This window comes from Budorcas taxicolor, chromosome 10, assembly GCF_023091745.1.
Source record: "Budorcas taxicolor isolate Tak-1 chromosome 10, Takin1.1, whole genome shotgun sequence".
Classification (NCBI taxonomy): Eukaryota; Metazoa; Chordata; class Mammalia; order Artiodactyla; family Bovidae; genus Budorcas; species Budorcas taxicolor.
The window spans coordinates 80333045-80360306 of record NC_068919.1 but is presented as its reverse complement, the minus strand read 5'-3'; the positions used below and the strand labels follow the sequence as shown (position 1 = coordinate 80360306).

General features: G+C 41.9%; 1 protein-coding gene and 1 long non-coding RNA gene across 2 annotated transcripts; one reads left to right on the top strand and one right to left on the bottom strand.

Annotated features, from left to right (window-relative positions):
* Positions 1–20998: 20998 nt before the first annotated feature.
* LOC128053728 (uncharacterized) lies at positions 20999–23107 on the bottom strand. The gene is made up of 3 exons (XR_008199962.1): positions 23066–23107; positions 21529–21574; positions 20999–21051 (listed from the first exon to the last, which is right to left on the bottom strand). It is a non-coding gene; the product is annotated as an uncharacterized LOC128053728 (long non-coding RNA).
* A 743-nt stretch (positions 23108–23850) lies between these two features.
* LOC128054835 (disintegrin and metalloproteinase domain-containing protein 20-like) lies at positions 23851–26076 on the top strand. The gene has a single exon (XM_052647383.1). It carries the CDS (start codon positions 23851–23853, stop codon positions 26074–26076), a length of 2226 nt encoding a protein of 741 aa, XP_052503343.1.
* The last annotated feature ends 1186 nt before the right edge of the window (positions 26077–27262 follow it).

Here is a 27262-nt window from a genome sequence, read left to right as displayed (position 1 = left end):
GATGAGATACTGGCCGGGGTAACGGCAATACGGAAGGACTTAACAGATACGCCACTGGATAACAGTGAGCTAATATGGTTTACAGATGGAAGCAGTTATGTAAAAGATGGACAGAGACGGGCGGGGGCCGCAGTGGTAGATGATTCTGGACGGACGATATGGGCAGAGACTCTTTCCCCAGACACCTCAGCACAAAGAGCAGAGTTAATTGCCCTGATTCAAGCATTAGAGAGAGCCAAAGGAAAAAGAATAACTATTTTTACTGACAGTCACTATGCTTTTGGCACGGTACACATCCAGGGCCCGATATATCGGGAACGGGGGTTTTTGACAGCTGAAGGAAAAGAGATTAAAAACTTGCCAGAAATCCGTTGACTTCTGGAGGCTGTGCAGTTGCCTCGGGTTGTGTCAATAGTACATGTACCTGGACATCAGAAAGGGGACAGCCCCACGGCACGAGGAAATCGTGCCGCAGATCTGGCGGCTCGAAAAGCGGCTGATGAAGATTTCATCGCTCCGGTGTTGGCGATCGGACTTCCACCCCCAGGTATGGGAACTTTGCCCCCAACCCCTGAGTATTCATCCACAGACCTTGCCTGGATCCAGGAACGTCCCTACCTCCAACAAGGAGAGGATGGATGGTACCGAGACTCCGATGGTTACTTGATACTCCCTGCTCAGTTGGGACGGCAACTGTGTGAGCATCTACACTCGTCTACTCATCTGGGAGAGAAAAAGACTCTGATGCTTTTTCAAACTGCGCGCCTGCAATTTCCCCGGCACCAAACAACTGTGAAGAACATAGTACATGCTTGTAAGGCATGTCAACAGATGAGGCCAGGAAAGAGGCAACACGCAGGACTGAGGTATCGGGGAAAAGGGCCAGGGCAGCACTGGGAAATAGATTTCACCGAGGTAAGGCCAGGCAAGTATGGTTACCGGTACTTGTTAGTGTTGGTAGATACCTTCTCAGGGTGGGTAGAAGCTTTTCCTACTAAGGGAGAAACTGCAATGGTAGTGGCTAAAAAGATTTTAGAAGAAATAGTTCCCAGGTTTGGCCTGCCGGTGACTATTGGCTCTGATAATGGACCTGCTTTTGTGAGCCAAATAGTTCAGAACCTTGCCCGGGCTCTAGGGACCAAATGGAAATTACATTGTGAATACAGCCCACAGAGCTCGGGGCAAGTTGAAAGAATGAATCGGACCCTAAAAGAAACTTTAACTAAATTGGCTATAGAGACTGGCGGGGACTGGGTGACTCTCCTTCCCTTCGCCCTCTTTCGCACAAGTAATACTCCTTATCAGCTTAATCTGGCCCCATTTGAAATTCTGTATGGGCGACCTCCCCCTGTATGTCCAATATTTGAAGGAAAGAAACTTCTACCTCCTACTCTGGGGCAATTCCAGCAGGCTTTGATGGCTTTGGGCAAAGTGCATTCTCGCGTCTGGAAACTGCTCCGGGAAATACATGAGGGCCAAAACAAGGGGACTATCCCCTCACATAACATCAGCCCTGGAGATTGGGTGTGGGTCAAAAGGCACCACACCAAGGCACTAGAACCTAAATGGAAGGGTCCTTATGTTGTTCTTCTTACCACCCCAACTGCCCTAAAGGTCGACAGTATCGGGTCTTGGGTGCATTGCAACCACGTACGCCCAGCTACTTCAGCAGAGCAGGAAGACGCTAAAAAAAAGAATGGGAAGCGTCTCTGCACCCGTCCAACCCCCTGAAGCTGAAGCTCCGGCATCATCGACAGGACCAAGGCAACTCGTCTGGACCATCTTATGGATGACCATGTTACTCTGCTCCGAAGCTGCCAGCGTGAACCCGCACCAATCGGTCAAAATCTCCTGGAAACTGCAAAATGGACTAACACGTGAGATGGTTAACGTTAACTCCACCACCGCAATACATCCACCAAATACTTGGTGGCCAGACTTATACTTTGACCTTAAGCCGGTGGTAAATGTACCTTGGAAAAGGGGCTACCTCCGGAATCATGCATTCTGGGCATGTCCAGGTGCACCCAGGCACAACTGGAAGATCTGTGGGGGGATACAGGACTCTTATTGTAAATCTTGGGACTGTGTAACTTCTAATGATGGGTCGGAGACTCCAGGGTATAGACGGTGGGATGTAGGAAATCGGGACTTGCTTAACTTCTCATTTGTAGGACCCGTACCTCCGTACTCCGATTGGGAAAAGGATCATAACTTTGCCCAGGTAAAAATAAGGTTTAACATTGACAAAGAAAAAAAAAAAAGAGAGAAGACCTGGGTCAACGGGATATCATGGGGACTTCAGACCAGAAATGACCTGACTACTTATAATGGGATCATTGTTGTGAGTCAAGTTTTAGAACCGGTACAAATGTATAGTATCGGTCCAAACCCCGTTGAACAGGTCCATGCAACTCTCTACCCGACAACCTCCCTACCTACATCCCAGGGACCAACAAAAGGCCCAGAGGCGGGCCCCCTTGCTAAACTTGGACAAACAGATCCACTATGGAAATTAGCAAAGGCAGCTTATGCTACCTTAAATCAAACCCATCCTGAGGCAACTAAATCCTGTTGGTTATGTTACAACTTAATTCCCCCTTATTACGAGGCAGTAGGCCTCAACGCCTCTTACGACCTGGCCAATGGCACCGATCCTCCCCAATGTCGATGGGGAGAACGAAAAGTAGGCCTTACAATGAGAGAAGTGTGGGGAAAGGGACTATGTATGGGCAAAGTGCCGCCAGACAGATCCTCAGTGTGTGCCCTTACTGTTGAACTCATGAGTCTGCCTGTAGCCAGGTGGTCAGTTCCACAGATGGGAGGATGGTGGGTGTGCTCTCACACTGGGTTGACTCCCTGTGTACATAGCTCCATTTTTGATCCTAAAAAAGAATTTTGTGTTATGGTGGCTGTGATACCAAAGATACTGTATTGACCAGAAGAAGCTGTATATGATTATTGGGCCCACAAATTGACTCTTAATCAACAAGAAAGAGCTTATAAAGTTAAGAGAGAGCCCATTACTGCCATAACCATAGCAACTATGTTCGGTCTGGGAATAGCCGGGGCCGGAACTGGAATAACAGCTTTGTCCATGCAAAGTCAAGGATTTAACTCTTTAAGAGCAGCCATAGATGAAGACTCGTATAGATCAGTATATGATCACTCGTATAGAACGGTCTATTAGTCATTTAGAGTAATCTTTAACTTCCCTGTCTGAAGTAGTTTTGCAAAATAGAAGAGGGCTAGATCTTCTATTTCTGTAACAGGGGGGACTTTGTGCCGCCCTAGGAGAAGACTGTTGTTTTTATGCAGACCATACTGGAATAGTTAGGGAATCCATGGCCAAAGTGAGAGAGGGGCTAGCCCAGCGTAAACGAGAGCGTGAGGCTCAACAGGGATGGTTTGAGTCCTGGTTTCAACAATCCCCCTGGCTGACTACTTTAATCTCTACCCTGCTAGGACCCCTGATAATCCTTCTAACAATGCTTATGTTTGGCCCTTGTATTATCAATAGACTTGTAGCCTTTGTAAAAGAGCGCATTAATACAGTACAGCTCTTCGTGCTTCAGCAGCAATATCAAACAGTATCTCAGGACCCAGAGGAGGATTCCTCTGTATGATCTAAGAACAGGGGGGAATGTTAGGCAGGGTGGTCGGCTCAATGAGGTGCATAACAGCGCCGGGGACCTGAGTCATGTTTCCTGTTTTCTTGAAGAACATTCCTTAACCAAATAAGGAAAGATTTCTATATGCGATAGCATAAGGAAGGCGTTGCATGAGCTCATTCTGCCTGTCCAATCAGGTATCGCCAAGTACCCTGTAACTGAGACAAAGAGCTGACTGTATATAAACTGCCATACTGCTTTGTTTGGGGCTCTCGTCTGATTCCGCTGCGTCGAATGAGGCTTGAGCCCTAGCACGCTAGAAATAAAAACTCCCTTCTTGCCTTTGCATTACCAAGGTGGACTTGTTCACTCTCTCGGTTGGTTTGGAGATACGGGCTCGGTGCATAACAAACATCATTCTAAATGTTTAATACTGTGAAGTGGTGCCATTAAAAATCCATATTCTCTATAATTATTGGAAACTTGGAGTAGACAATAGCCCTCCTCCATGTATTTTTATCATCTCTTAATTTTTCCCCACAGCTATTTCAAATTTCTGAAAACCTTTACCTACCCATCACTTCTCTTACTCTATTATGCTTGAATACACTCTGTCACTGATTCATTAGAGTCATGAAGTCAATTAAATGGTTCTTGACATGAAGTTTTTATCTTTTAGAAAATTGAGTTAAAGTATCAGAGGACATGCCTAGAAGTTCCTTAGCAATTCATACGCGAATGATGCACAAATTTTGTGGGTATTTTTATATGTGTGGCCACTGGTTCATAATACAAAATGAATTTCTTAGTCCAGAACAGAGTGAAAAAAAAAATTCATACTGATGCCAAATTCAAAGACAAAATGATTTTTAGGATTTTCACTGTTACAAACCTATATGAATGCATGCCCATTTCTTTTACTTCTCTACCCTACTCCATATTCCAGTCATATTGGAAGAGTGATCCTGCCTGAGATTCAGGTATTAGCCCTTATCTTCTATTCCAGATCATATCTCCTATCTACTAAAGCACCGAGTCTATAAATTTTTCCTACTCTCAACTTTACTTTTTCCTATTTTCCTGTTCTTTACTAGCAACTTGGGTAATCAACTTATCTTGCTTTGCCCAGTACTATATTGTTTATAAACTGAAAGTCCCACATCACAGCAACCCCCTCAGTCTTAGGCAAACCCTAGCTGCAACATAGCCCCACTTTCTCATGCTAAAGTCTCTCGCATCTTTTAAAAGGAAAAACACCCAAAGTTAAGAATCTTTACATTATTCGACATACTATTCTGATTACCAAATTATGCTTAGAGGCAAACTTGATAAATGACTTACCAACAGAAATAACAGTAGTTCCATGCTTTTTTTCTTCAAGATAATTTGTACCAGACTTATCAGTGAACCAAGATAGGTAGTTGAGACCTCACATAACAAAGAGAAACATAAGCTTTGCCGCTCTTGTCTCTCAGGTGACAAAATTCTAGATTTAGCTGCTTAGCAACAAGGATCTTTCACTTCTCCAGAAACAACTGGCTCTCAAGAATGTCTTGCTCTGGCCCCACCATTTCTATACAAATTTATGTCTGACTTCACTATAATTGAAATTAGATAGCCTCTTCACCTCCAATTTGTGTAGATTCATTTCTGCTTCATCGTTTTACCCATGCTATTGTATTGGCCAGACTGTCTAATCACTTTTCACTGTTGGGTTAAATTATACTAACATTGTAGGTCAAGATATTACATATTTTCTAAATAATATAGACAACATTGATATTCTATAATTCTCCTTATAATTACCATATTAAACATATTTTTAAATTATATAATTTATAACTTTGCTATTTTGTTTTGTATACAAGTTTTAAAAGTTGCATCTCCTATTAAACTGTAATATTTTGATAAAAAAACACATTCAAAATGATTTGGTAGATAATTTAGAGTATAAAATTTGGCAAAATAGATCATCTCTAAAATGATTTCAACTCTATAAATATTGCATAGAAAAAACTGAGTCAATAAAATACTAAATCTGGGTAGATCCTATTTTAAGAGGATTATTGGCTAAATGAGTCTTGTCACCTCCCAATTTAACTGGATTCAGAGCTCTATGAAATAATTATCAATTAGAAGCATTTTTAGTGACAGTCCCCTTCTGTTTACTCTCAGGAAAAGTTCTTTCTAGCCGTGCTGATTTCCGCAGAAATCTGTTTGAGATGTTTCTTTTCATAAAACTGTTTCATTCAACCACACAGAACTGGAGATATCCCCTTCTTAGGAAGGGAAGATTAAAAAAAAGAGTTTGTCTACAGCTAAACTCAGTGGATTAAGTCTGCTCCTATGCATGAGGTAATTAACAATGAAGAAAATATAACCAAGAGATAAGAAAGTAGGAAACTATAGACAGTCAATCATGTTTTAGTAAAAAACAAGTAGGACCTGTAAGCAGAGCAAAGAAATTCAACTCAGGAAAGAAGACTAGAGCACCTGCTTCAAATAGAAAATATCCCAGGAGATTGAGAGGTGAGAAAGAATTCAGATCTCCCAAAGCAGTTTTGACTTGGTCTTGCTTGCTTTAACAGGGAGTAATGCATTTTAAAATAGTATTAAGGACTTCTGGTTCCAGAAAAGGTAGAATAAACACTTGTCTCCCTATTGCTTATGCTCAGTGCTGGTTAAAGCACTGTACTTTACATATAAAACATACATAAGAAGGTTCAGAAAGGTGGAGCAAAGATGATGGACCAGCTAGTAACGCTGGAACCCAAGAACAGCATGGTGATGATTTCTTTCTAGTTTTTTCTGCCCTCATTGTAGTGTGGAAAAGGCTGTTAGTGCTAGACTGCAATAGACACAAACTAACCAAAGGCCCAAGCAAGTCTGTTCTCTCTAGCCAAAGAAACAAGACACGAGCAGCCTGGAAAGACAGAAACCTTCCATTAATAGAAAATAACCATCCTACTCCAGCCAAATGTAATGGGAAAAGTTGTAGTCCCACATGAATCCTCATAAGCAAAGGCCAGGTGAGGAGATTAGATATCCAGTCTCACCCAGCTCATGACGTGCCTTAGCCACTGCCCCTCATTGGGGTGATGTCAGGGAAGGTCAAATAGACTTCTGGGACTTTCATTCTCACCATGTAGTAATAAGACTCTTATATTACAGTGCTTCTGGAGGCCACTTGGGCAGTGGAAGTCTTAAATTTCCCAGTCTGGGTGCTGTCAGCAGAGACCAAGAGGGGAAATTAATGTGCTCCATACTTTTAACAATATGAGGTTCCCCTTCTCCTCAGCACATCAACAGAAACAGAATGGAGACCTGAGCATGTATCATCATAGCAATAACAATGAAATACTTCTCTTCTTCTGCTAGTGCACTGTCAGAGGGGTCCTGGTATTTATAGAAGATATAAAGCCTCAAAATATAACAGCCAAAATGTTCAGAATACAATGAGAATTCACCTGTCATATAAAGAAGTATAGAAGTTTCAACTTGAAGGAGAAAAGACGATCAACAGATGCCAACTCTGAGATGATGCAGATGTTGGTATTACCTGGTAAGAATTTTAAAGTAGCCAACATAAAAATGTTCCAATGAACAATGACAAGGATGATCAAAACAATTGGAAAAAGTAGAAAATTTCAGGAAAATAAAGTCCTACCAAAGAAGTGTAGGATATTTTTAAAAAGAAAATAATGGAAATTTATAACTGAAAAATACAAAATCTGAAGGCACAAAGTCAATGGATGGGCTGGAAAATAACAGAGGAAATAAGTAGTGAAACTGAACACAGAGAAAGAATTACTACTAAATCTGAAAAGCAGAGAGGAAAAAATAAAGTGGAAAAAAATGTGTAACCTCTAGGACTATAACAAAAGATTCATGTTATCCAAGTTGCAGAAGGAGAGAATAGGGCAGGGATTCCAAGTACTCAAATAATGACTGAAGATTTCTAAAAGTTGGCAAAAGTCATAGCCTACAGATTTGAGAAGCTCAGAATCACAAACAGGATATACCCAAGGAACATGCCGGGACACATCATAATCATATTGTGAAAACTAAAAGACAAAGAAAAAATCTTGAAAGTACTTTGAGAGAAACTTTATATTGCCTAATCTTACTTCCCAGGGGGGAAACAATTTGAAAAATAGCAGATTTCTTGTTAGAAACCGCATAGGCCAGAAGGAAATAGCAAAATATTTCACAAGAATTAAAATATCAATACAGAATTTTATATCCACTGAAATTACTCATCAGGAATGCTAAGGAAACCAAGACATACTCAGATGAAGGAAAATTAAGAGAATCTGTCACTAGCAGACCTGCCTGAAACAATGGCTAAATAAAATTTTTGAAATAGAACAGAAATTATAAAACAAGACATCTTTTAATATCAGGAAGGAAGAAGGATGATGGAAGAGTTAAAATATGGGTAAATACAATGGACTTTCTTTTTCCTCTTGAATTTTATAAATTATATTTAGTAGCTAAAGCAAATATAATATTGTCTAATGTAGTTCTCAATATACAGAGAAGAAATATTTAACACAATTATACTGTAAAGGGGATGGAAAATGGCTCAAGGGAACTAAGTTTTGTAGGTTTCATTTGAATGAGAAAATTTTTCAGAATTAAAACCACAAAAGGCAAAACAGAACAAGAGCAATAAACAGAAAACATAAATATGGTAGATATTAACCAAATGTATCAATAATCACTTTAAATGTGAATATACATTTTAAAAGAAAGAAGCTATCAGAGTATATAAAATACAAGACTCAGCTATATGTTGTCTACAAGAAACATACTTTAAGACACTGATAAAGAGTAAAAGGATGAAGAATGATACTAAGCTAACACTAATCAAAACTATGCTGGAATAGCTATATGAATTTCAAACAAAGCAGAACTCAGAGCAGGGAAAATGATCAGGTATACAAAGGAGCACTAAATAATGATAAAGTGGTCAGTTCTCCAAAAGGCATGACAATCCTTAATGTGTATGTCCCTAATAACAGGGCAGCAAAATACTTAGATGAAAAAAATGATAAACCTGCAAGAAGAAACTGACAAATGCATTATTATGTTTGGAGATGTCAACTCTCTATTAGTGATTGGTAAACCCAGCAAAAGACCCTCTTGATGAGGGTGAAGCAGGAGAATGAAAGAGCCGGCTTAAGATTAAATATTTAAAAAAATTAAGATCATGGCATCTCTCCCCATTACTGCATGGCAGATTAAAGGAGAAAAGGTAGAAGCAGTGGCAGATTTCCTCTTCTTGGGCTCCAAAATCACTGCAGACAGTGACTGCATCCGTGAAATCAGAAGACAATTGCTTCTTGACAGAAAAGCGATGACAAATCTAGACAGTGTGTTGAAAAGCAGAGACATCACTCTTCCAACAAAGGTCCGTATAGTCAAGGCTGTGGTCTTCCCAGTGGTCACATATGGTTGTGAGAGCTGGACCATAAAGAAGGCAGAACACCAAAGAATTGATACCTTCGAACTGTGATGCTGGAGAAGACTCCGGAAAGTCCCTAGGACAGCAAAGAAATCAAACCAGGAAGGACTGATGCTGAAGCTGAAGCTCCAGTATTTTGGTCATCTGATGTGAACAGATGATTCATTGAAAAAGTCCCTGATTCTGGGAAAGACTGAGGTGTCAGAGGATGAGCTGGCTGGATGGTATCACCAAGGCAATGAATATGAACTTGGGCAAATTTGGGGAGATGGTGAGGGACAGGGAGGCCTGGCATGCTGCAGTCCATGGGGTCACAAAGAGTCAGACAGGACTGGGCAAGTGAACAACAACAACAGACCCAGCAAGCAGAAAATTAGTAAGGAAGGATATAGATGAACTCAACTCCATCAATCAACTGGATATAACTGACATTTATAAAATATTTCATTCAACAACAGAATACATTCTTCCAAAACTCACATGTAACATTTACCAAGTAGAACACATTCTGAAACATAACAAATCCCAAAGATGGAAATCCCACAGCTTTTCAAAATTAATGGGGTGCAGTGAAAGCAGTATTTAGTATTTACAAAAATTTATAACACTGACTGCATATATTAGAAAGAAGGTCTGTACTAATCTGCTACCTAATTTAACCCAAAGTGGGCAGAAGAGAAGAAATTAAAGCAGAAAATAATGAAACTGAAAATAGAGAAAAATCAGTGAAACCAAAGCTGGTTCTTTGAAAATATCAGTAAAACTTATAAACTTTCCACACTAAAAACAGAGAGATATGACACAAATTACTAACAAAGACAGAGAAAACAAAGCAGTCTTTCCCGGCTACAGTATGATGCTGTACATATTTTCGTTAAGGGTTCACTTCTTAGTGTCCTTGCTATAGCATATGTGGCAGGATTATGTTGTCCTTTTCTCAACTGTAGAGTTAATAATTTCAGAGGAGACCGCTGGTGTGCTCTCACTGTAGCTCATGAGTTAGGCTATGGTTTTTCCAGTGCTTTTGAACTGTGGTGTTGGAGAAGACTCTTCAGAGTCCCTTGGACTGCAAGGAGATCCAACCAGTCCATTCTAAAGGAGATCAGTCCAGGGTGTTCTTTGGAAGGAATGATGCTAAAGCTGAAACTCCAATACTTTGGCCACCTCATGGGAAGAGTTGACTCATTGGAAAAGACTCTGATGCTGGGAGGGGTTGGGGGCAGGAGGAGAAGGGGATGACAGAGGATGAGATGGCTGGATGGCATCACCGACTCGACGGACTGAGTTTGAGTGAACCCCGGGAGTTCGTGATGGACAGGGAGGCCTGGCGTGCTGCGATTCATGGGGTCGCAAAGAGTCCAACACGACTGAGTGACTGAACTGAACTGAACTGAACTGGGTATGCAGCATGATGAAGAATTCTGTGTGGACAAAGTGTTTGCATCATGAATGCTATCAGGTTGCCAGCAGAGAGATTCACAAATTGTAGCTATGCAGAATTTACAAAGACCACTTTAAACCAGGGATCATGTCTGCACAATCTGCCAATTCCAGGGGCAGTCTTCATGCTGAAGCACTGTGGGAATGGTGTGATTGAAGAAGAGAAGTGTGACTGTGGATCAATAAAGCAGTGTGAACAAGATCCCTGTTGTCTGTTGAACTGCACTCTAAGACCTGGGGCTGCTTGTGCTTTTGGGCTTTGTGGCAAAGACTGCAAGTTCATGCCATCAGGGGAGCTCTGTAGACCTCAGATCAATGAATGTGACCTTCCGGAATGGTACAATGGGACATCTCATCAGTGCCCAGAAGATGTCCATGTGCAGGACGGGATTCCCTGTAGTGACAGTGCCTTTTGCTATCAGAAGAGCTGCAACAGCCATGATGGACAGTGCAGGGAGATTTTTGGTGAAGGTGCAAAGAGCGCATCTCAGAGTTGCTGTACGGAGATCAATCCCCTGGAAAGCCATTCAACACAAGTGACCCTTATCTCCCGGAAAAGAAGAGAAAATGACCTGAGGTATAGATAGGATCCAAGAGTTCCAAACTTCTACATACTCATCACATACTCATCCAGAGCAAGTCTGTTACAATGTTATGACTCAGGGGGAAAGGACCATCCCAGAGGCCCTGGACTCTCTGAACTGGGAATCAGAGACCTTGCTGAGTTGACCAAGTTACTGCCCTTCTCTGGGCCTCAGTACCCTCATCCCTGAAGAGGCAGATCCACACAATGGGTTTTCACTTCCTATACCGTCCACTTAAACAAAGGAATTGTATTGTACTTTAAGAACAATAGAAAATTTGTCCATTTGTTCATTCTATAAATTAAGCTTATTGCCTTTTAGAGGGCAGGCTAATGAATATCGTCATTTTACAGCAGTCATCCTTCAAAGATAAAAACACAAGATTGGTCCCAGCTGAAAGCTTTTCAGACATGTAGAAAATACATAATTTATGACTCCTTCCATGGTTTGCTGTTGTGGTATTTGACTACCTTGTAAACCATTGGTTAAACTATATTTCAGTTACGCTGTATATAAAAACGGCACTTTTGTATGTTTTTAATATTCTGTAACTGTAGGAATTACTTTATTGGTAAAATCCCACTGACATATCCAACTTAAGTGAGTTTAGCAGTCAACAATTCTTGGTGACAGACAAGGCAATGGCACCCAACTCCAGTACTCTTGCCTGGAAAATCCCATGGATGGAGGAGCCTGGTGGGCTACAGTCCATGGAGTTGCTAAGAGTCGCTGAGGGTTGGACATGACTGAACGACTTCACTTTCACTTTTCACTTTCATGCACTGAAGAAGGAAATGGCAAACCACTCCAGTGTTCTTGCCTTGAGAATCCCAGGGACAGGGGAGCCTGGTGGGCTGCCATCTATGAGTCGGACACGACTGAAGCAACTTAGCAGCAGCAGCAGCTCTTGGTGAATAAAGACTTATTGTTTTCTTTTGTGATTTTTTTTTTTTTTTGGTTATAAACATTTTTTCTGACCAGGTAGATTATTTGTGTTCTATTTTTCCTTTTTGGCAAAATGGGAATAAAAATATCAATATTCAAATACTGTTAGTTTTTATTTGGAAAAAATGTGGGGGTCTATTAGGAGAAAGAGGCTATAATCACAACAGTTTTATTGGCATATTCAATATGTCTCATTACAACATCCTGTCATATATAAGGTGACACAGTGCCAAACTGTAAATGCTTTATATTATTCAACAAAATACCTTCCACTCTCTGATAACATAGTAACTTCTCTTTTTCCTCCCTTGATTACCTTGGAAGTGGAAAAGAAAATATTTTTAAAAACTGTGGGTGACTTCCCATGACTGTAGTGGGTATGTGCCTGAGTCACTGCCAGTTTGGAAATCTGATGGGGGTGCGTCATGTTATGGCCTTGGGGTCTTCTCCCGCAGCATGCTTCCTGCAGTGTTTTAACAAGGGCAGCCTCAACGTGTTATGCTGCCCTCGGGTGTCTAGCCCTCACATCACATCACCACGTACAGTGTTTTACCATATGTACACATGGGAAGTCAAGAATGAGAAATCCAAGAGGAAGATTCCACTGTTAATGGAAATGAACAAGTCATACAGATAATGGTTCTCTGAAAGACACTTCCCTGTGAGAGGAGTCTACACTGTAGGATCTTCAAGGTGCAATAAATTATGGGACACACACACACATCTCTTTAAGCCAAGCAGAGATACAAGGAGGATTCGGCAGCCGGCAACCCTGAAGACAGCGCGTGTCAGAACCCGAAACATGATGGCATCCTTATCTCAGACTTATAAGTCTCCAGAACTTTATATCACTCAAAAATAAGTGAGATGCTACACTGGACATTAGGAGATCCTGACGGGAATAGGAAGAAAAGATGATTAAAAGATGACATCAGTCACATAATGGCCCAGATAAATTCAAACTACCTTCTGTCAAAGCCTCAATCTTTATCTTTCAACTATATGTGGATATTCCTGAATAATTTTTTCTCGGCCACTCAGCGTGGCTTGTAGGATCTCATTTCCCTGATCAGGGATTGAACCCGGGTCACAGCGGTGAAAGCCTAGAATCCTAACCACTAGGCTACCAGGGAACTTCCTGAATAATTTTTGTAAAAAGTCACCAAAATTATATGCTTCAAAAATACAATGGTGGGACAGGCATAAGATAGACACTCCCATTCCAAAAGGGAGAAACGGGAGGGAAGAAAGGAGTGATGGTTTCCACATGTGTCTAAAATCTTAAAGCAACAGAATAATTAATCCTTTTTGGTTCCATGTTCTTTCCTCCCTCCAGGCACACTGGGGATTTTGTCCCACTCCCTGACCCACTGGAGTGGAGCTCTTGCCTTCCAGACACACTGGCGTGGCAGTTCTGGGTTGGACACCCACAACTCCTGGAGGCCTACCCCATCACTTTGCAGAGCGTAGCCTACACTGTAGGCTCATGGGCTACAGCCGAACGCCCGTGCCTGAGATAATGTGCAATGGTTCTACTAGTCTGGGGTTCTGAAGTGGCCTGCCCTCATGGCTCTGCAGGGCAGTGCCCTAATGTGTATTCTCTATGGAGCCCTGCTTCTCAAGGTAATGGGCCCTTGGCTCCAATAATCTCCATCCTTCAAAATCTGGGTGGAATTTGCACATCGATGGAGACTGCCCAGTGTGGACACTGCCAAAGCCAGCTGCCTGTACCTTACGGAAGGGCGGCTACTGGTGTCTGTCCTGCTGGGAGGATGGAGGAGCCTAGGAGTGAGGCAACTCTGACAGGGCATGACAAGATCCTGCAGGCACTAGAGACCCCTCCTCTGAAACTGATGTAATGATCCCTGGATCACCTCTGAGTCATTCTAAAAAGTGCCTCCATGTTTCAGGGAATTGCCAAAGGGTGAGGCACCAGGTTGGTCCTGGTAATCTCTTTCTCTCCTATCTTTTCCTGCCCGAGTTGCATGGTATCTTGTCTCACAGTCTGTGCCTTAGCTGCACACTCAGGAGCTACCTCTCACTGTCTGACACGATTGTTGGGATAATCGGCCATTTGTGCCATTAGTCACGTGGTGTCTCAGTTTCAGGGAGGGCTCCCTGGGATAAAAGGGATTCCTTTCTATGGCTGGTGACTCTCAGCACCCCCATTCTAGGGCATATAGGCTAAGAATGGGTTTTGGAGAGGCAGGGAGACTCCCTCAGACTCACCTCTCAGCTACATTCTGCTGCTGCTGGAGAACAGGAAAAAAATTTGATGCTGGAAACCTCAAAAAGAAAAGGCTCATTTTCTTTTCCTAGCCCCAACACAAATTGAGAGGCCAAAGAAAAATGGCCTCTTACTGGCACACTAAACTCCTTCATGGCGGGAAGTCAGAGTCCAAACCTGAAAGACTCATGCTGTATGCGTCTTTCTGTGGCTGCCTTATCTCCCCATCCCCTACTGTGTCTGTAATCAGAAGCCTGAAAAAACTCTCTGAACATTCTAAAAAAGTCTCCTTCTAACTTCTCCTACCTCTCAGGGCATGTGGTGAGGAAGGAAGGGAAACCAAGCTGCCCCCATTCCTGCACGTTTTCTTACTCCTTCCGATTCTTCTGATCAGACTACGACCCCACCTCCCCAGAGGGTCAAGTCCTACGGGGACAACATCTTAGCAGTCAGTCTGCACCTGTCATCTGAACCAATTTCCGCACTTTCTGATTTAAATTTTAGCTATGAGGCTATGATGCAGAAAGAAAAAGACTGGTCATAATATTCTTCAGACTCTGGAGAAAACTGGCCAAAATGAAACCTTTTTGAAATTACAAAACCGGTTCTTTTTGCATGTGCAATTAGAGAAAGCTAGCTTGTTAAAATGCTTCTTTCAGGCTTGAGAAACATGCCTAGGGAAAAACCTGAAGTTAACTGTTATCACATCCTTGACATACACGGCCCACACTGCCTGAGACTTCAGCCTTGGACAGATTAGTAGAACTTCAAGCCAAGGAAGAAAATACAAGTGCAAAGAGACATTTTAAATCTCAAGTGGAAAACTATGAGATCTCTTTCTGTGTGGAGTAATCTACGTCTCAGTGTGTGTCTTTGTCTTTGAATCCTACTGCTGAGGTTATTTTGTAAATGAGTTCTAATTTAACGGGCCTAAAGAAAAGTGCTTACAAATCAAACAATTCTAAATACAGGGAAATTAAACTGAATGAATTTTACGTTCACATGAACTGGGAAATATTCAATATTAAATTAAGACCTGCTATTAATGTTTGTTAATCTAATTAATATGGACAGGTCTTAAGAATCATCAACAGTAAGTATAACATTCTTCTTACATCTATTGCAAATTTGTCAACAGGGAAAGTCACTTTACGTGAAGAAACTTTTAAGGGGAAAAAATGAAAATAAAATGAAGAGCTCTGGGTGATTTATGTTTACCAACTACAGAGTGCTAATATAAAGAACAGTTCGTGGTTGCTTAAGAAAATTTGGGTGCAGGGTACAGTTTTCTTAAGATGTTGACTGCCTTTGAAATCTTTTGTTACTTTGACTAAGTGAATAACTATTGTTATCACAGTGAATATAACCTGGTATCAGACTGGAATTTGGTTTTCACTCTCCTAAGAGAAGAAAATTTTCTTGGAATGTGGCTTTTGATAACAGGCTATGTGAATTTCCTTACCTTTAAGCCATTTATATTTGCTTTTAAAATCTTTTGTTACTTTGGTAAAGTAAATAAGCATTATTTCACAATGGTCTATGAAGACTATGGCACATGTGGATAAAGTTCATTCTGCTTCTACAAAAATTAAGACTTTTGCTGTATTGATGTCTTTAAAACATGGTGACAGTCTACTCCTAAGTCAGGAATTTTAAAATGGGTAAATCAAACAGTCAGGGCTATGGGAAATCTAAGACAGCTGCTTGGCTTTTCCCAGCTCCCTGATGAACCTCATTGTTTGTTTTTTTTTGTTTGTTTGTTTTTAATTTGCCTGCACAGGGTAAATGCCCTGACGCAGAAAAAATGTTTAACAATGTGTCTTCCACTTGGGATATGCTTTCTATAGTTTCCAGTAAGCAAGGCACCTACTTCTCTGGACCAATCACACAAGCCTTAACACAAACTTTACAAACTTCTTTAGACTATCATCCTCAATTATCAGGCAAGGGCAACAGCTGCTGCAGCTGCTAAGTCGCTTCAGTCGTGTCTGACTCTGTGCGACCCCATAGACAGAACAAAGATTAATTACAGGGGATTAAATGAACTGCTAAATATGGTTGCAACTTTCATGACTTTTGTCTGACATTTTACTGGCTTATAAACTTTGTGGGTTTCTTTTTTTCTTTCAGATATAAAGAAGCTCTTCTCCTCAAGTTACTTATGGTTTAAAACAATTCGGTATTTTACACCTATGGGTAAAATTCAAACATTTTCCTTTACTCTCTGCCTTGTCCCTCCAGAAACTGGAGACACTTGGGTTCTGAACAACCTCATCAAATAAATAAGAAGACCATCTCCTAAAAAAATACAGATATCTCAAAATATTTGGGGGACCGATAAAAGAGAAAAATGTGATGGCAGGCCTTTGGCATGACCTTCTTGGCATTCAGACGCCTTTGGGAATTTAGTCCGAGACTCCTGAAAAATTATGACAGAGTCAATACAAAAAAAGCCTATATGGTCAGTGGACCAAACTTATTTTAAGAACAAACTAGTCGGCTATGATTAATAAAAAAGCATAATTTTAAAAACAACTATGTTTCACTAAATATTAAATTCTAGTTTTATTAATTAAGGTCTGTGCTACTAAGACTCACTTCCCAGGCAGTCCTTTGCTGTTATGTTATACTGTTAACAAGATTTAACTAAATTATTAAAGGGATACTCTAAGTTGTGGTTTTTTGTGTTTTTTTCCCTAAAGCCTAACTTCATCATCAACCTTCGGGTAAAAGCAGATGCTTCACGATTTACAACCAGGAGATTAACACCAGGCTATAGTTACTTACGCCAAAGAAATGATGCTTTTGAACTGTGGTGTTGGAGAAGACTCTTGAGAGTCCCTTGGACTGCAAGGAGATCCAACCAGTCCATCCTAAAGGAGATCAGCCCTGGGTGTTCTTTGGAAGGACTGATGCTAAAGCTGAAACTCCAGTACTTTGGTCACCTCATGTAAAGAGTTGACTCACTGCAAAAGACTCTGATGCTGGGAGGGATTGGGGGCGGGAGAAAAAGGGGACAATGGAGGATGAGATGGCTGGATGGCATCACCGACTCGATGGACGTGGGTTTGAGTGAACTCTGAGAGATGGTGATGGACAGGGAGGCCTTGTGTGCTGCAATTCATGGGGTCACAGAGTCGGACACGACTGAGTGACTGAACTGAACTGAACTGAATAGTTACTTAACAGACTAAGTTAGATGACCTAGGGTATCCTGGACTATACCTAATAAAATTCTTAAATTATTACTTCTTACCTTACTACTACTGCTAGCTCACTTCTTTTTACTGCCTGTTTTGCAAAATTGTTGCTTGCACTACCAAGTGTGTGTGACTGAGCCTCTGATAAAATGATGATGTATATGTGTATATATATATATATATATATATATATATATATATATATATATATATATAAACACATGGCTCAGTAGTAAAGAATCTGCCTGCCAGTGCGAGAGACAAGCGTTCAATTCCTGGTTGGGAAGTTCCCCGAGAAGGAAATATCAATCCATTGCAATATTCCCACCTGGGAAACGCCATAGACAGAGGGGTCTCTGGTGGGCTACAGTCTATAAGGGTCACAAAAGAGTTGGGCACAACACAGGGATTAAACAATAAACATGGGGTCACTGATTGTAATAATGTGAGTGCAGACATGGGAAGCAGCAGCGGAGGGAACGTCCTCTTGGGCCCTAAGAGATCACTGGTGAGACAGGTATGGGCCAGAACTTGTGCTGCTCCCATGGCCTCCTCCGGGAACAGCACTCTGAGCTGCCTATCAGCGGGACCTCTGCCAAACCAGCAGATGCGCATTCCCAGCACCACAGGACAAAACGGCCATAAAACGCCCCCAACCATGGTCAAATTTTTGGCCATGAAGGGGCCCTGCCAACTGGAATCTGGCACGTGCTGTCTGCCTCTAAAAGAATTAAATCATAGCCACTGCAGCTGCTAACCTTCAGCACCTCCTGAAAGGAGCTCAAAGTGGAAATCAGAAATAAGGCAGTGTGCTCTGGAAAGAAAAAACAAAACAAAACAAAACAAAACTGGCTATCAGGCCTTCAGATGATTAGACATTTTCAGGTAAAGATTTTCATGCATGTAACCCAAAGAACATTTTCCTTTCCACTGTGGGGGCAGGCGCATGTATGCTGAGCTCACACACATGGAAAAGAGGTCTTGAGATGGGGGTAAGCTGGCTCCATATGAGTCAGAGTGGAGTGTAATTCGGGGGTTGGCGTTACCGGCTACTGGGACTCCCAGCCGGACTCCACATGGATCAGAGGCTCCCAATTTGCCCCTGTGGATGCTGGCAACAGCATAGCATTTTAAAAAGTGGGTTTTTTTGGTCCCTAGACCAGTAATTGTGCAAGAAGTGAGGAGTGACCAGAGATATTTAGTGAGACCCATCCTGTAGAAATGAAAGTATTGTCAGTATCTATGATTAAAGAGGGGTTTGTCTGGCACCTGTATTTTGAAGACCAAAAAGCTGAGATATTTCGGAGGACTTGTTTTTTTGTGTTTAACTGCTGCTTGGATAGTTTGGTTGGTGCTCTTCCAATGTTGTTCACTCACTGGCGGAAAAGTCAAGATGAAGGTATGGTTGCATGGTTGGAGATGTTACCGACAGAATACCCCCATGGGTGACTGCCCTGAAAGGAGATGGGGTATATGAAAGCCTCGGTTAGGTTCATTAGGATGCTTCTGGGTTGTGGGGTTGACAGAATGACAGGAATAAAATTTAGGCATTCTTGTAGGACCTGAAGAAAGATAGACTCTATGTGATCTAACTTAAAGCTTGTGGTCCTAGAATCAAATGATGCATCTGGGTAAGCTAAGACATTGGACCGAGTTCCTATTGGCCAGAGTAATATTGTCTGAAGGCTAGTTCCAGAGATGCATAGCCAGTAGAAGGATGGGTTGTGGGCAGTAGCTAGGGTCTATAAATACTCCTCTGGGTCTAAGGAATGTTGGGAGGGTTTAGCTGGTGTGGTGGAACAGAGGAAGGGTAAGGTGAGAGTCAGAGTGAGCTTGTTGGTGTTCAGTCGCTCAGTCATGTCCAACTCTTTGGGACCCCATGGACTGCAGCACACCAGGCTTCCCTGTCCTTCACTATCTCCCAGAGTTTGCTCAAACTCACCTCACGTCCACTGAGCCAATGATGCCATCCAACCATCTCATCTCACCCTCTGTCACCCCTTTCTCCTCCTACCCTCAATCTTCCCCAGTATCAGGGTCTTTTCCAGTGAGTCGGCTCTTCATGTCAGGTGGCCAAAGTACTGGAGCTTCAGCTTCAGCATCCTTCCAGTGACTATTCAGGGTTGACTTCCTTTAGAACTGACTGGTCTGAACAAGGGACTCTTCAAGAGTCTTCTCTAGCACCACAGTTCAGAAGCATCAGGCGTTCGGCACTCAGCCTTCTTTATGTTTCATCTCTCACATCTGTACGTGACTGATGGAGTAACCATAGCTTTGACTATACAAACTTTTGTTGGCAAAGTGATGCCTCTGCTTTTTGATACACTGTCTAGGTTTGTCATAGCTTTTCTTCCAATAAGCAAGCGTCTTTTAATTTCATGGCTGCAGTCACCATCCTCAGTGATTCTGGAGCCCAAGAGTGAGTTTGAGGGGCATTTAGTCAAGAATGATGCCTGGTGCAGGCCTCTGGAAGACCGGACAACCAAGGTTAGGTACCACAGGTGTGAGATAGGATCATCCACAGGAGGGCACGAGACTGGAAGAAAGAAAGGACAATCACGATATCAGGAGCACAACATGGGCAGTTGATCATGGATCTTTTTAAAGAGTTCGATTGTTACTTATCTTTGGTCCTTTTGAAGAGAAATTTAAGGTCTTCAAGTGGTTCAGAGGTGTAGGATGCTGGAGTGCTTGAGTCTTCAGAGGGCAGTTTCCAAGGCTCCCCCCTGAAGAGGTGAATCCAGCTAGAGATTCTTGAAACTTTGATGGCTGTAGGTGAGGAAAGGAAGACTGGAAGAAGTCCCTTTCAAATAGGAACCAGCTGGGACTTGGGAGAACTGTCCATCCAAGTTCTGTTAAGGACTCTATCCCCAAGTTGATATAGTATGGCTGAGTGAGGGCTAGGAGGGTTGGTTTCTGGGCCAAATTCCCTAAAGGCCTGTTAGAACACTGAGAGTTTGGTTACATACTACTGTAGCCCTAGGGCTTCCCTGTCCATAAGGAGGTCTGATGTTAGAAAGAATGTATATGGACTCAAACCGAGGGATCCTTTGGAGTTATTCTACTGCTAAGGAGGGCAATAGATAACAGGGTTACCCAAACTTGTGAAGTTTCCTGGATTTGTTTTTCGAGAATGTTTTTGAGAAAATGATTGGCTCTTTCTCCCTTTCCTGAGGATTGAGGCCTCCAGGAGTAATGCAGAGCAAAACTTTTGTCAAGGGCTTTGGCAATGGGCTTCCCTGACAGCTCAGTTGGTAGAGAATCCGCGTGCAATGCGGGAGACCTGGGTTCGATCCCTGGGTTGGGAAGATCCCCTTGGAGAAGGGAAAGGCTACCCACTCCAGTATTCTTGCCTGGAGAATTCCATGGACTGTATAGTCCACAGGGTCTCAAAGAGTCAGACATGACTGAGCGACTTTTCTGTCTGTACACCAACAAGAGCATTTCCTTATCCCGTATACAAAAATAAACTCTAAATGGACTAAAGACCTAAACCAGAAACAGAAACACTTAGAAGAGAACATGGGCATAACGCTTCTTGAAATATATCACAGCAGTATTCTTTTGAATCTGTCTCCTAAGGCAAAAGAAACAAAAGCACAAATAAGTAAATGGGGCCTAATTAAACTTAAAAGCTTTTGCAGAGCGCAGTAAACTATTCACAAAACTAAAAGTCAGTCTACTGAGTGGGAAAAATTATTTGGAGATGCAATGATGGATAAGGGATTATCATGCAAAGTATATAATAACTCAACATCAAATAGAAAACAAAATGACCCAATTAGAAAATGGGCAGAAGACCCGAATAGACATTTTTCCAAGAAAGACACACAAATGGCCAATATGCAGATGAAAAGGTATTGAACATCGCTAATCTAAGGAAATTTAAATCAAAACTACAATGAGATATGACTTCACGAACCTCTCAGAAGAGCTATCATCAAAAAGACCAGGAACAACAAGTGTTAGTGAGGATACAGAGGAAAGGGAACCGTTGTGCACTGTTGTTAGGAATGTAAATCGGTACACTATGGAAAACAGTAGGGAGGATTACCAGAAAATTAAAAGTAAATTCACCACATGATCCAGAAACTCCACACCTGGGTATATAGAAGAAGAAAAGGAAAACACTAATTCAAACGGCCATCAGCGGACTTTTCTGTGGAAACTTTGGTGCCAGAAGGGAGTGGCATCTGGCATTGGATATTTCAAGGGTAGCAACTTCCAATGAATATAATCCATAAAAATACTGAATCACTATGTTGTACACCTGAAAACAGCACGATATTATAAATCAATTACACTTCAGTTAAAAAATAGGAAGTTACCTATTCTTTTCATGGTGAATTGACTTCAAGCTGAGTTCAAGCATACTTGTATCTTTTTGAATATTCCTGCTGCTGCTGGTGCTGCTGCTAAGTCACTTCAGTCGTGTCCGACTCTGTGCGACCCCATACATGGCAGCCCACCCGGCTCCCCCGTCCCTGGGATTCTCCAGGCAAGAACACTGGAGTGGGTTGCCATTTCCTTCTCCAGTGCATGAAAGTGAAAAGTGAAAGTGAAGTCACTCAGTCGTATCCGACTCTTAGCGACCCCATGGACTGAAGCCTACCAGGCTCCTCCATCCAATGGGATTTTCCAGGCAAGAGAGTGCACTAATTTTTAAAAAATCCTTCAGTGTTGCATACATCACATTTATGCAATAGGACATTCTTCTTTTCTAAATGTTAATGTCCTTATTACTGGTTCCAACTTAAAGATATGATCCACAAAAAGAGAAATCAGGCGAGATAAATTGCTCATGGTAACTTCCTTAGTTTGAGTTGAGTTCATTTACAGGCAATTCAATGCAGAAATGATTTTTGAAAGCAGAAAGATGTATGAAACAGTGATGATCAGATTATGATTCATTATTCTGTAACGAACTAAAAAAAGCTCAAGTCAGAACTTTTTAAGTAAATCAACTTTTTGAGGTATACTCAGCATATACAATAAAATATTCAGATTTAATGATGCAGCTTGTTGAGGTTTGACTTGTAAGTACCATCCAGTCTTAGGGTGTTGAGAATACTATACAATAAAATACCTTAGGCTGGGTGGTTAATAAAAATATTTCTCATAGTTCTGAAGGCTAGTAAGACCAAGATCAAGACGCCAGCAAATTTAGTGTCTGGAGAACCCTTTCCTGGTTCATCGATGGCACCCTCTCACTGTAAACACAGAGGGCAGAAGGGTTGAAGGATCTCTCTGAGGCCTCTTTGTAAAAGCACCAATCACCTCCTAAAGACCCCAGCTGCTAATACCATCACCTGGGGTGGGGGGTCGGATTTCAACATGTGGACTCTGGAGGGAAACGTTCATCTTGAACACACTCCAATCAAGATTCAGAAGTTTCCCATCACTCCAGGAAGTTCCCTCCATCCCTCCATTCCCTCACATCAGGAAAGCACTGATTAAAATTCTATTCCCCGTACATTATTTTGGACTATTCCAGAACATCGTACAAAGGAAGTCCTATGTAAAGCTTCTTTGGTCTGCTTTCTTTCTGTTATCATATTATCCATGAGATACATCCATGATTGTACACATACCAAAAACTTGATCAGATTTACTGAGGATTTTCCCACTGAGGGAATAGGCCCTTTGAGTGTCATCCATCTGTCCAGTACTGTTTGCTTGTTCCCAGTCTGTGGAATAAATTCAAGCATAATGCTGTTATGAATATGTATATAGAATCATTGTGGTAACTTCCTATGGCTAGAATCACCAAGACACAGGGCAGGCATCATTTTAACTTTATAAGGAACTATTATTGTCCACCCTAACATTTCTACTCATGACACTATTGTTCTGTTCCACTCATCACCCTCAACATATCCCACGTTTGTAAAGTATGAAAGAATTTGATTCTCTCCTCAAAAGTCTGACTAAAAGAAGCTTCCACTCTCTTCTCCATTTCATATTTTCATTACAAATTGAAGCCTTGTCTCATTTTGGTTTGAGGGCAAAAAGTCAATCACTGTCTCAAACTTGCACCAAACCCCCTGATTCTTCCCCTGTGGCTTTTCCGAAGGACCATGGAACCACTCAGCCCAGATATGCACTCTGTTTTCCCTCATTTCTGCTGTGTTTCATCTTCCCTAACACCCCTGTGTTAGGACCCCTAGGACCACTTGGCACAGCCCCTCCCCTTCATGAGGACACATTGTTATGTAAGAGCTTGCACCCCCTCCCCCACCTCTCTGGGGCTGTCCAGCCTCCAGTCTGCCTCTGCTCTCCTCAGGACCAGCCTGCTGTCTCAAAGTTGCTGCTCCAGGGATAGTCTTGCCTGCCTCCCACCGCAGTGCACTTTCCTTGGTCACGCACTTCCTCACTCATGGGGCGTGCCTGGACCCAGGCCCACCTGAGAGGTGATCTCTGGCTGCCTCTGCTCTGGCTTTTCCTGTCTCCAACCTGCTGTTCCCATGACCCACCAGGATGGCGCTTCACTTCTTCTGAAATTGTGATTCCCAGGAAGGTGTCCCACAGAGTGAGTGGAATTGAGAGACAAGGCCAGCTCTCCTACAAGATTCGCTTCAGCGGCCAAAGACATGTGGTTCACTTGAGAGTCAAGAAGAACTTGCTGCCCAGACATTTTCCTGTTATCACCGATAACGACCAAGGTGCCATGCAGGAGAACTACCCTTATATCCCCCGAGACTGTTACTACTTTAGCTACCTGGAAGGGGTTCCTGGGTCCATGGGCACCCTGGACACCTGCCATGGGGGTCTGCGTGGCATGCTGCAGCTGGACGACTTCACTTACGAAATCAAACCATTGGAGGCTTCTTCCAAATTTGAGCATCTGATTTCTCAGCTTGTGACACAGAAAACAGCAGCAGAGGATGAGAAATGTGAGGCTGAAGAGAAAAATACAAATCAAGAGTATGAGGAGGCAATGATTTCTGAAATGCCTAGAGCAGGCACTGTGTATTTGTGGTGGCCACACAGGAAAGCCTTGAAAGTTCACTACACAGTTTCAAACTCATTAGTTGTTCAGAACAATAATATGACACGTATAACAGAGAATGTAGTGATTTTGAATAACATAATTCATAGCATTTATTACCAGGGTCAACTTCAGGTTTTGATACGTGTTTTATGCATATGGGATGGCGCGGATAGGATGAATTTGTATGAATTTCAATCAGCTACAAAAGCAGTAACTGATTTTGGTTTATGGAAATATTGGGGATGGTTTTATCAAATTCCTCATGATACTTCATTGCTTATAACAGGACATAAGATTGGTGGGGCCTCCTATAGTAGCAGCTTTGATGGAGTGTGCAATCCCAATTGGGGAGCATCATATGTATTTGCTGCAAGATACCACCTATTTTTAACTGCAACTATTGGAGCACATGCGATGGGTCATGTATTGGGTTGTAATCATGATGTTCCAGGTTGTCAGTGTTTTCGGAGACAACACTGTCTCATGAGTCCTAACCCTGGTCTTCTAGATATGATGAGCAATTGTACTTTTGAGAAAATTCACCGACGGTTACATATGTGGGATACTTGTTTGAGTGTTCCATATATACCATACAACAATTTTCCTTATATATCAAGACGATGTGGTGACAAGAAGGTAGATCCCAATGAAGAATGTGACTGTGGCACCTTGAAAGACTGTAGTGGGGATCGATGTTGCAATTCCAATTGTGTCCTCAGCCTTGGCAGTGATTGTGACTATGGAGGTTGCTGCAGAAACTGTAAATATGCTTATCCTGGATATATTTGCAGAGATACTCTTGGTATTTGTGATCTACCAGAATACTGTAACGGGAAGACACATGATTGTCCAGATGACACTTATATCCAGGATGGAACCCCATGTTCACCATCAGCTGTTTGTATGAGGGGAAACTGTAGTGACCGTGATTTACAGTGTCAAGCCCTCTTTGGCTTTAAGATAAAAGCGGCTGCGTCATCATGCTACGAGGTATTGAATCTCAGGGGTGACCGATTTGGAAACTGTGGTGTGAGGGTGACTAAAGGAGGAGGAAGACCTGTTCCATGTGAACGTGATGATGTTAAGTGTGGAATGCTGCACTGTAGCAGCGTGAAGGAAATTCCTGGTGGTGGGGAGCACACTACGTTTCATCAATTAATAGTACATGATGTTACACCACAAACCTGCTTTGGGTATGATGCCCACTTTGGGACAGATGTGCCAGAAATGGGGCTTGTAGTGGATGGTGCAACATGTGGCCCAGGAGCATACTGTAAGGACCAAAACTGTACTTTTTTTCAAGACCTGGGTTTTGACTGCGATGTCAAGAAATGCAATTACAGAGGGGTGTGCAACAGCCAGAAACATTGTCACTGTCAGCGAGGTTGGAAACCACCAAATTGTACTGAGAGAGGACCAGGTGGCAGTGTAGATAGTGGTCCTCCACCTGACACAGAACTAGGCATTCGAGCCAGTCTAAGGCTGAGTCTAAACGGAGCATTAGCTCTGCTGCTTCTTCGCCTTTGCCTTCTTTCCCTTTCAGCATTTATGGGTGCCACTTTCTATGTAAAAGATAAACTTGAAGAGGGAGATGAAAGTGTTGAGAAATAATCCCTTGAACCCAAGTAAATAAAACTAGAGTTCACAAAATGGAGAAAATCACATTGGCACTTACTGGGAGAAATGATCAATAATCACACTAATTCCCAAGTTGTTATCTTCAAATAAAATGACTTGGCAATTTAAAAGGAGTCTGTGTGGTTAAATGCATTTACTATTTTATATCTGGTCTTAGTCTTACTATTCCTCTCAATGATAATGGGAACTGTTAGATTCCAACCAACAAGAGGACCTCTACTTATTTATGTTGTGGTTACTAATGTTTCATGGATGTGCCTGTAGCACATCTTGTTAGAACTGGTATGCATGTGTTTAGTAGTTTATTAGGATTTTGCTTAGTTGATTATGTACTAGGTTTTTGTTACCGGTTCATGTATTTGCTAGCGTTAAATAAACCTAACTTGAAGATAGCATAAAAGATACCTTAACTGATGCTGTAGGAAGATAAAAAATTCCATGTTACAGGCATGTGAATATCAACAGCAGTTCAACACTCTGCTAAGTATGATCTTGCTCAAAGCCACAGGCTTTAAGAGGATCAAGGTTATATATGACATTTTACACTGAAAGATGAAATGTACCTTTCTGGAGTTTTGTGATGGTCCAAAGGGACCTAAGAGGGGCCTGGAATATGTTACCCACTTAGTAAATGCTGTGTCTGCCATTCTCATTGTTCTCTTGGGTTGTGCGAAAACAGAAGTATTCAAAGTATAATGACTTTGGCATTTGCTATCTTTAATTTAAAACCAACACACAAGGAGCCATTGATCACTGCTCTATCACTACTTGTGGTCCCCAGTTATTAATGTCATAGCATCTCATACTTAAAATCATAGGAACTGCCTAAGCACAACCTGTTTATCAAGTACTGGTGTAACTGAGTGCCTTTTGTATGTACAGATACAAAATTTACACAGAAGGAGACAGGAAGCAATTGCTTCATAAGAGATTGTTAGAAGCGGGTCTCATAAGTGATATATGTTATATTCATGGTATTTAAATGTCTCAGTCCTTGGGGAAAATCCATTTCTATAAATATAAAGTTCAGATGAGGGTAACTACCTAAGGGAAGAGGATGGATGTAGCAGTAGAGAATCAACAGGATAGCCACCCTATGACATTTTGATTTGTCCAAATTTTTCTCCTTTTTTATTGAAATATAATTTTTTCATGCTGT